The sequence below is a fragment of the Ranitomeya variabilis genome, chromosome 1, assembly GCF_051348905.1.
Source record: "Ranitomeya variabilis isolate aRanVar5 chromosome 1, aRanVar5.hap1, whole genome shotgun sequence".
Classification (NCBI taxonomy): Eukaryota; Metazoa; Chordata; class Amphibia; order Anura; family Dendrobatidae; genus Ranitomeya; species Ranitomeya variabilis.
This window is the reverse complement of record NC_135232.1, coordinates 711,611,883-711,623,355: the sequence shown is the minus strand read 5'-3', so window position 1 is coordinate 711,623,355 and position 11,473 is coordinate 711,611,883. Positions and strand designations below refer to the sequence as shown.

The 11,473-nt window shown below is 41.3% G+C and overlaps 1 protein-coding gene across 1 annotated transcript in view; it reads right to left on the bottom strand.

Moving 5' to 3' along the window:
• Window positions 1–559: 559 nt before the first annotated feature.
• BBOF1 (basal body orientation factor 1) overlaps window positions 560–11,473 on the bottom strand; it is a 69,573-nt gene continuing 58,659 nt past the window's right edge. The window contains exon 11 of the mRNA XM_077267394.1: window positions 560–747. Coding sequence (XP_077123509.1) covers window positions 624–747 — 124 coding nt within the window. The 3' untranslated portion in view covers window positions 560–623. The remainder of the gene's footprint in view (window positions 748–11,473) is intronic.

Here is an 11,473-nt window from a genome sequence, read left to right as displayed (position 1 = left end):
CCCATGATTGACAAAGGTGTATTAGGGAAGTATAAGGATACAATAGTCCTACTTACTTTTGCTACAGTGCTGTAGGTTTGCAGTGTTTTTGTCGATTACAGTTTTTAATTCATTTTTCTAATAAAGTAATTTTAGGTATTAGTTGTTTTGGAATAATATGCTTTGATCACTATACCCACTTATTGTTTTTTTGATTTTGCATAAAAAATAGATCAACACCTGTAAATAATGCGCTGAATATAGGGCCATGAATCCAAGGGGTACAAATGCCCATATACAAAGACTTGGAATGGATTTTCTGGCTTTCTTGCGGACCTACACACAGGGCTCTTCTGCTCTGGCAGCACCTACTGGAGCCTAGGTCACAATAAATTTGGTGGGTGTTTGTGTCTTAATTATTCTATTTTCACCTCTAGTCTCCTTACACTAAAGTGCATGAGCCCCAATATATTGAGAATGGGGACAATGCCTAGCTCGGGTGTACACAATGATGGCACGACAGACACATGGCAGCTCACAGTGTTGTGTGCCCCACGTATTAACACGTACTGAGCCGATGGAGAGGAGATGCGTTTATTCTTCTGTGCGAGCAGTACATGACAGCTGATGGGATGTAGAGACGTTCAGCTAAGGATCGGACATCTTGTCTTATGGATGTCGGGCAGCTTTACGCCTGACACCAACTCTCCAGAAATGGGTTGAGTTAGAAAGACTGATTGTCTGTGCTCCTCCGAGGCTCCAGGTGACCTGAAAGAAGGACAAGTTGTTAGGCCGTTGTCACGTGATGGATTTGTCAGTGAGATATGCTATGAGGATTATAAGATGCTAACGGGAGGGAGCTGCCGTTTTCTCCTTAAAGCGTATGTTGCATGAACATCTTAATTTTTATTGTAACTTTCACAATTGGATATTAAAAAAAAAAAAAAAAATGTTCCTGTGCTCATAATATAAATGTGCCCCTGTGTAATGGCTGTGTCTGACCGAACAGGAATGTGGACGGCACATACCACAGCTCCTGTGCAAGGAGGAAGCAAGAGAGTCTACAGCCAGGACAGTCTTGATCACAACTGCTGAGTAAGGAGGAAGCAAAAGAGTCTACAGCCAGGACAGTCATCATCACAGCTGCTGAGCAAGGAGGAAGCAAAAGAGTCTACAGCCAGGGCAGTCGTGATCACAGCTGCTGAGGAAGGAGGAAGCAAAAGAGTCTACAGCCAGGACAGTCATGATCACAGCTGCTGAGCAAGCAGGAAGCAAGAGTCTACAGCCAGGAGAGACGTAATCACAGCTGCTGAGTAGAGGAGGAAGCAAAAGTCTACAGCCACGACAGGCGTGAGAACAGCTGCTGAGGAAGAAAGGAAGCAAAAGTTTAAAGCCAGGACAGCTGGAATCGCAGCTACTGAGGAGAGGAAGCAAAAGAGTCTACAGCCAGGACAATCGGGGAGTGCAGCTGATTCTTAGGTTACTGTTTAAAAACATTATTTGGCCTTAATTGTAACAGTATAAATCATAAAATCCTACAAATAGCAATTACTCTTTCCATCATGTATCAGACAAACACCATTCTTTATTAAATATACACAAGACTTAAACCGTTCATGCCATGGCCGTTTTGTTTTTTTATTCTATCTTTCTTCGAACTGCCATAATTTTTTTTTATCATTCACTATAGCTGCATGACGGCTTGTTTTTTTTTTTGTGGAATGAGTTGTACTTTTCAATGACACCATTCGTTCTACCACATCGTGCAATGGAAAATGGGGGAAAAAATCATAGTATGCTGAAATTGCAAAATAAAAGATCAAATTCAGCACTGCTATTTACAGATTAAAAAAAATCACTATCTTCAATGAACGCCAGCCCCGGGTCAGTGTTCACAGTAGGATCGTCGTGTCCGGCATGGGGATCAGCAGCAGACCCCCGGCTGTCATGACAATCCTATGAGGGGCGTTTTATATTGGAATGTACATCACTCACAAAAAGTTAGGGATATTTGTCTTTCAGGTGAAATATCATGATGAACCAAGATGCACTCTAATGCTTTTCAGGTGAACTTAATGTTACGCGTCTCAAGCTTCTGAATACACATGTCCAACTGCTCAATATCTGAGGACTTTTTGCACAACGTGCTGTCCTCTAACAAGGAGCTTAATGAAAAAATTCACAACAGGTGTTTGATCCATGAATCGGCCAATACATTTCGGGGGCCAATTTAGCATTTGTAGTATACCGTGGTGATGAAAGATTAAAAGAGCTGTATTCTGCCATGAAGCAACGTTTCGATCATTATAGGTCTTTATCAAGCATGACACCTAACAATTGATCACCAGTACCCGCCATTGTGAGGCTTCATGCAGGATGTTGTCGGATGGAAGTGGCCACTGAGTGTAGAGCGTCGGAGTATCATCAGCAGATTACAACAGAGATACTGGAAGAGTCACAGAAAGAGAACTGGTGTAGGATGTGGCCAAAAGGCATCCAGTGTTCCCCAACTCTGGTCCTCAAGAGCCACCAACAAGTCATGTTTTCAGGATTTCCTTAGCATTGCACAGGTGATAGAATTATTGCCTGTGCAGGTGATGCAGTTATCACCTGTGCAATACTAAGGAAATCCAGAAAACATGACCTGTTGGTGGCTTTTGAGGAATGGAGTTGGGGAACACTGTCCTACACTAATGACCACTTCAATGTGAACAATGCCCTTCAAAACCGGATGATAAATGCCACACAACTCCATGTACATTTAAGGGAGGTGAGTCATCCAAGTGTCACATCTGACCATTTGAAACAGTTTACAGTGTGGTCTTCATAATAAACCACCTGCAAAATACCTGACCCCACCACCAGGCACAGGTGTTAGCATCTTGCATGGACAGGAAGCATCTACGCCGGACAAAGGACCAGTGGATCTCCGTGCTGTTCATGATGTCGCCATCGATGTTGGAGATGTCAAGGAGGGCGTTATACACCAGCCACTGTTGTCATCATATGAGTCTTTAGTGGTGGTGTTAGTGTGGGCAGGTGACTTAACCCCTTAGTGACAGAGCCAATTTGGTACCTAAAGTGAACCTGTCACCAGGTTTGGCAGATATGAGTTACAGCCACCGCCTTTCAGGGCTTATATACAGCATTCTATAATGCTGTATATAACCCCCCGCTCTGACCTGGAAGAAGAAAAATTACTTTTATTATACTCGCCTGCGGGGCGGTCCGGTCCGATGGGTGTCGCAAGTCTGGCGCCTCCCATCTTTTTATGGTCCCCGTCCTCCTGCTTGCTTCATGTGGATGACGCGTCCCTGCGTCATCCATACAGGCTCCCCGGAATCACGCTCCTGTGCAGGCGTACTTCTCTGCCCTGTTGAGGGCAGAGCAAGGGACTGCAGTGCGCAGGTGTCGGGAAAGGTCAGAGAGGCCCAGCACCTGTGCACTGCAGTACTTTGCCCTCAATAGAGCAGATAAGTACACCTGCGCAGGAGCGCGATTCCAGGGAGCCTGTAGGAATGACGCAGGGACGCATCATCCACATGAAGGAAGTAGGAGGACGGCAATCATAAGATGGGAGGGGCTGGACAAAGAAGAGCGACGCCCATTGGACCAGACCGCCCCCCAGGTGAGTATAGTAAAAGTTATTTTTCTTCTCTTCCAGGTTGGATCGGGGGCTTATCTACAGCATTATAGAATGCTATATAAACCTATAAGCAAAAAGTACGACTCAGACCATAATTGTACCAAAAATACCAAGCTTTATTGACAAAAATTAAGACCAAAGACACAAATGATGATGTGTACCAGTACAAAAGGCACCATCAGCCCGAGGTATGTACATACATTGTTCCTATTACCATATAGTGTGCCACCAAGGTATGTATATCTATTCCACCCAATGGCCCATTAGTACTATTCCCAAGGAGTAATCACTCCTATATGGCATAAGCTTAAAACAGTATATAAACATATTTAAGTTACCTCAGGTCCAATAGGTGCCAGAGCCCCTACGCACGTTTCGGCTGCGACAGCCTTCTTCCGGGGGAGTGGCATCATCAAATCACTGACTAGTTTAAATACCATGTCTGTCCAATTAGATTCTATTAAAACGCTGCACGTCATCAAGCCGCCGCCTTGTTGCGGCGCATGCTCCGACCGCCATCGCAAGGCCCGAGTCCTCCACAGCGTCATCAGGCACTCCCGCCCACATGACCGCAAAGCAGTCACGTGAGCGCAAGGACCCGATCCAGACACCAGTGAACAACGCACGGCCAAACGGTGAGGGGCGCGCACGCGCACAGCGGCAGACCATAAACGGAGCGACGCCAACCCACTAAGGGTGATATTATATTAACCCCTTGTTCTACTTTTGACCCGGATCTCATATACTACAGAGATGCCACAAACATTATGTTTATATATAAAAGTGCATAAACTCGTGCATTAATACTATACAATATATACTTATAATCATAAAAAATAGACATAAAATACAGTGCTTATATAATAAAAACATAATTAATATATAAAGTGCATATAAACAATTTACATAGTGCATAAGTGCTAATCTATATACTGTGCCATAATGAGCCATATTAAAAATACCAATATACAGTATCAGTTGTTAAATATTTTATAAAAAATCCCCCGACAAAAACTTCATATACGAGGACATATGATATATATACATAAGTAACTGTGATAGAATATATAATTTTATACAATCATAAACAAAGCTCAACCAAAGTGCAAATGTGCATTATACAAAAATTCATGAAGAATTCATAAAGTGCATCACATGAAAAGCATCTCTTCCAATTTCGTCCACCTGTATTCAAAGACTCATAAGGGCCAAAAAAGGACGTGGCGAAAACTATAAATTAATAACAAAGACAACATTAAATAAAAATCAACATAAAAACAATTAAAAACAGATGAACCACAAGAATTTTATATTAAAAATTGACAGGTATATTACAGAAAAGGTGCAAAGCTCAGTGTTTCATTTAAACCATCTGGTTTAAGGGTACGTAGTTCCCAGATCCACCGAGATTGTAAATTGTTAGTACGGGACTGTTATAATTTAACATCTCCTGACGGGCACAGGGAGTAGTTTTATTTTTCACCTGTGTTTTTGTTTGTCCTTTCGGTAATTGTAATTTGCTGTGTATTTTCACAGAGTTGTTCTTGACAAACAAATGGATTATAGAAATCGAGACACGACCTGGCAGATACAAGCTGCTTCGGTCTTTGATGGTGCAGGAACCAATGCAATGATTGACAGCAATGAAGAGGTTAAAAATTTGCAAGCTCAGCTTAAACGTCTGGTACATAAACGTACAAAGCTTTGGTGGAATAGGGCGTTCCTTGAGAACTATTTAAAAAAGAAACTAATCCCTAGGGGATTGAGAATCCAGGTCTTTCCCTCATTTCCAGTGCACGATGAAGACTTTATCGTTAAATGGGAGGAGGTGTGTACTGCATCTTCTTTTCAGTTTATGGAATTACTGATTGAACTCAACAAAAAATCTGTAACTAGCTTGGAGGTGGAGATTGATGAATTTTATGGTAATCTGAAAAAGTTGATATTTGTAGAATCCCTGTCAAATTTCAATCTAAGTATGGACAAAAATTCGGATGATTGGGAAACACAGATAAAAACAACACAGGCCAAAAAGGTGTCCCGTGACAATGCGGACTTTCAACAGGGCACTATGTATAGATGGAGAAGGAAAAACCATGGGGGGCACACTAGAAGAACCTCATCAGTGTCATCTCTGTCATCTTTGTCATCTTCTGGAGGGAGATCTGATGGAACCCAATACTCGATCCAAACAAGATTTGGTAATAACAAGAGGAAAAAAGAACAAAAAGTGGAAACTAATAAACGTCCACAGACCTCCAATCCCAGAAATGACACATTAAAGGTAATCAACCTATCCAATCATGAATTTAGTAGTGAGGAATTATCTGTTTTGTCTAAGGGTCTAACTTTTTCACCTAGCACACGGCTTGACATGTTTACGGTGATTAAGGATCTACATATATTTGGGAGATCACTACTATTCAAAAAGTGGCATCATAGTGAAGAAATCCAAAAATTATTTCCCCTACCTGAAGAACAAGCTACTTTGAGGGATTTGGAGGAGTTGGCAAAAGAGCATACCAATCCATCATTAGGTAAGGTACCACCTTCACTTCGTCCAAAATCAAAAAAATTCCCCCCCTTGTCCTTATGTCCAAACGTGGAAATCTTTATTGAATTAGTAACGGAAGAAATAAAAGGGATCCCGCCAACAGTTTGGCGGGACAATTTAACAAGGAATGAACACCAGTCCTTAAAAGCCCTTGGTAACCGTAAAGACATTTTAATAAAACCTGCGGACAAGGGCGGGAATGTTGTAATCTGGCCCACGAATTTATATGAGACAGAGGCATGTAGGATGTTGAGAGATTCTGTCTGCTACAAAAAACTGACATACAATCCTCTTGTCTCATATAAAGAGGAATTACGTAAAATGTTGTGGAGGGCGGAGGAGTTGGGAATTATCACCGTGGAGGTGAGGGATAATCTTTTTGTGAAAGATCCATGTATACCGACCCTGTACCTTTTACCAAAGGTACACAAAAATCAGAAAAATCCCCCAGGAAGACCTATTGTATCCGGGATAGGTGGCCTTACGGAGGGCATCGGGAGGTATATAGATATGTTCCTCAAGCCATTGGTGGAAACCATTCCCTCATATACTAGAGACACGTCTGATTTTTTGAAAAAAATAGATTCAATACATATAGATGAGGACATGTTATTGGTGACTTGTGACGTGGAGTCGCTTTATACAAACATTCGGCACCACGATGGCTTGAGGGCGGTATCTGTATTTTTGGCCATGACTAATTTTTCGGGGGAGGAAATTGATTTTTTGATTAGTCTTTTACGTTTTTTATTGACTCATAATTTTTTTAATTTTAATGGATCCTTCTACCTACAGCTCCAGGGCACTGCGATGGGGGCGGCTTGTGCGCCTTCGTATGCAAATGTGTTCCTGGGGCTGTGGGAGAGGGATCTTTTCACGTCAGATCGGGGGGCATCGATGGAGCGGGTCATTTTTTGGACCTGCTACATCGATGACATTTTTTTGATCTGGCGTGGTTCGTCATCTGAGTTAAAAACTTTTTTCAGACGTTAAATAATAATGATTACAATATTCATTTGACATATAAACACAGCTATGAACAAATTGAATTCCTCGATGTCATGGTCAAAAGGGACCCTAATGGCCTTTTGGTCTCAGATGCCTTCCGTAAGGACACTGCCGTGAACTCTGTGTTACATGCCAGCTCTTCTCATCCGCCTCATGTAATTAATGCAGTACCATATGGCCAGTTTCTTCGGATCAGAAGGATATGTTCCACTATGGAGGATTTTGAGAGTCGTGCACTGGAAATGAGGCAGAGATTCTTGGAAAGGGGCTACAGCCGAAGAAGTATAAAAAGGGCATATAATCGTGCTCGTAATGCGGATCGTCAGCAGCTTCTCTACTCACCAGTGAAAAAAGCGGCCACCAATCAGGTAAGATTGGTGACAACTTATAATTCCCAATGGGGTAAATTGTCTGACTGTGTGGCAAAACACTGGCCGGTCCTACTGGCGGACCCGATACTCAAACAATATCTGTCACACAAACCTTCACTTACTGCACGACGATCAAAAAGTCTGAGGGACACTTTAGTACGGAGTTTTTATACTCCAAGAGAGCGGCCTTTGTTTGAGTCACAAAGGCAGAAGCATCCCCATGGGGTTGTAAACCATGTGGGAAATGTGTGGCATGCCCCAATGTGGATACAGCGACTGATTTTGTATCTTCTGATGGACGAGAGTTCAAAATTACACATGCAATAACATGTACTACCACTGCGGTGGTGTACTATGCGTACTGTACGTGTATGAAAATCTATGTAGGATTAACTACAAGAGCTTTGAAAATACGAATCAGGGAACATGTGAGGGACATCCTTGCTGGAAAGGAGGAGGATAATTTGGATGTATTGAAAAGTGTTCCAAGACATTTTAAGCAGTTCCATGCCAGTGACCCTTCCTGTTTCAGGGTAAAGGGGATTGATTGTGTCCCCATAAGTCCACGGGGGGGTAATGTAAGTAAGGTCTTGGCCCAAAAAGAATCTCTGTGGATCTGGGAACTACGTACCCTTAAACCAGATGGTTTAAATGAAACACTGAGCTTTGCACCTTTTCTGTAATATACCTGTCAATTTTTAATATAAAATTCTTGTGGTTCATCTGTTTTTAATTGTTTTTATGTTGATTTTTATTTAATGTTGTCTTTGTTATTAATTTATAGTTTTCGCCACGTCCTTTTTTGGCCCTTATGAGTCTTTGAATACAGGTGGACGAAATTGGAAGAGATGCTTTTCATGTGATGCACTTTATGAATTCTTCATGAATTTTTGTATAATGCACATTTGCACTTTGGTTGAGCTTTGTTTATGATTGTATAAAATTATATATTCTATCACAGTTACTTATGTATATATATCATATGTCCTCGTATATGAAGTTTTTGTCGGGGGATTTTTTATAAAATATTTAACAACTGATACTGTATATTGGTATTTTTAATATGGCTCATTATGGCACAGTATATAGATTAGCACTTATGCACTATGTAAATTGTTTATATGCACTTTATATATTAATTATGTTTTTATTATATAAGCACTGTATTTTATGTCTATTTTTTATGATTATAAGTATATATTGTATAGTATTAATGCACGAGTTTATGCACTTTTATATATAAACATAATGTTTGTGGCATCTCTGTAGTATATGAGATCCGGGTCAAAAGTAGAACAAGGGGTTAATATAATATCACCCTTAGTGGGTTGGCGTCGCTCCGTTTATGGTCTGCCGCTGTGCGCGTGCGCGCCCCTCACCGTTTGGCCGTGCGTTGTTCACTGGTGTCTGGATCGGGTCCTTGCGCTCACGTGACTGCTTTGCGGTCATGTGGGCGGGAGTGCCTGATGACGCTGTGGAGGACTCGGGCCTTGCGATGGCGGTCGGAGCATGCGCCGCAACAAGGCGGCGGCTTGATGACGTGCAGCGTTTTAATAGAATCTAATTGGACAGACATGGTATTTAAACTAGTCAGTGATTTGATGATGCAACTCCCCCGGAAGAAGGCTGTCGCAGCCGAAACGTGCGTAGGGGCTCTGGCACCTATTGGACCTGAGGTAACTTAAATATGTTTATATACTGTTTTAAGCTTATGCCATATAGGAGTGATTACTCCTTGGGAATAGTACTAATGGGCCATTGGGTGGAATAGATATACATACCTTGGTGGCACACTATATGGTAATAGGAACAATGTATGTACATACCTCGGGCTGATGGTGCCTTTTGTACTGGTACACATCATCATTTGTGTCTTTGGTCTTAATTTTTGTCAATAAAGCTTGGTATTTTTGGTACAATTATGGTCTGAGTCGTACTTTTTGCTTATAGGTTTATATAAATTGTTAGTACGGGACTGTTATAATTTAACATCTCCTGACGGGCACAGGGAGTAGTTTTGTTATTTTTCACCTGTGTTTTTGTTTGTCCTTTCGGTAATTTTAGCATTATAGAATGCTGTATATAAGCCCTGAAAGGCAGTGGCCGTAACTCGCATCGGCCAAACCTGGTGACAGGTTCCCTTTAAAGAACAGGCCAATTTTTACAATTCTGACCATTGTCACTTTATGAGGTTACCGATCTGGAACACTTCAACGTATCCCACTGATTCTGAGACTGTTTCTTCATGAAATGTTGTACTTCATGTTAGTGGTAAAAAAATTTCGATTTAACTTGCGTTTATTTTTGAAAAAAAATGGGCGTTTGGTAAAAATTTTGCAATTTTCAAACTTTTAATTTTTGTACCCTTAAATCATTCCTCACATGTCTACCTTACATCAGCACAATTTTGGAAACAACGTTGACCAGCAATTTCTCGCTTTTCCAACAAAATTTACAAAACCATTTTTTTAGGGACCACCTCACATTTGAAGTGAGTTCGGGGGGGTCACTATAATACAAAATACCTAAAAGTGACACCATTCTAAAAACTGCACCCCTCAAGGTGCGCAAACTTCTTGAATGTGGTTTTATTAGCCCTTTAGGTGCTTTACGAGAACTAAAGCAATGTGGAAGGAAAAAAATAACATTTTACTTCTTTCATACAAAATTTACTTTGGAACCATTTTTTTTATTTTCACAAGGGTAGCAGGAGAAAATGAACCACAAAATTTGTTGTGCAATTTGTCCTGAGTATGCTGATACCCCATATGTAGAGGAAAGCCACTGTTTGGGCGCATGGCAGGGCTTAGAAGGGAGGGAGCACCGTTTGACTTTTTGAATGCAAAATTAGTTGGAATCAATGGTGGAGCCATGTAGCGTTTGGAGAACCTAAACAGTAGAAACCCCCCCAATTCTAACTCCAACCCTAACCCCAACGCACCCCAAATCCTAATCTCAACCATAACCCTAGCCCCAACCCTAACGGAAAAATGAAAATATATCTTTTTTTATTTTGTTATTTTTACTTAACTAAGAGGGTGATAAAGGGGGGTTTGATTTACTATTTTTTTTTTATCTTGATCACTGTGATAGACCCTATCATAGTGATCAAAATGAACAAATAGGAAAAAATTCCTATTGGTGCTGGCTGTCAGATCTCGGCGGACACACTGTGCATGCATCCACCATTTTCTTCCCAAAAGAAGACACCGTCGGCTGGAGGACATCACGGGGGGATGCAGGACGATCACATCAGAGGAGAGAGAGAGAGAAATTAAATGGGAAATCGGCCTTTTTTTCCCGGTTGCGGTTATTCCGTGAATAACGGTGATCGCAACACTGGGGTCGGTAAAAACAGACCCGAATTTCCAACACTAGGGGGGGCATACAAATGCACAGATCATGGGAAACCAACAAGGAGAATTGGAGCTGCTAACACAGGAAGAGAGAGATACTGTATGTCATAGGCATCAATGAAACTTGGTGGGATGATACACTTGCTTGGAATACAAAACTTAAAGGGAAGGTGCCATCAAAAAAATTTTTTTTACAGCAATTGTAAAAATGTAAAGAATTAATGTTTACATTTTCTTAAAAAAATATTATCATTTGTTTATAATTTAGTAAAATATGAAAAATTTGAAAAGTTTTGGAATTTCCACTTTTAAACACTAGGGGGAGCAGCTGCTGAAATTTCAGAAAAACCTAGTGTACAACTAGCTCACATTACAGCACTGCAGTAATTATGGGCGGAGTCTGCTGACGTGTGTGTGATGTCACTCCTCTCCTTCCCTTCTGGGTGTCTGCTAAGGGATGAGGATGATATTCAGGAACCCAGTGAGCAGCCATTTTGTTGGTGACTGCAGAGTAAGGCTGCCGTCACACTAGCAGTATTTGGTCACTATTTTACATCAG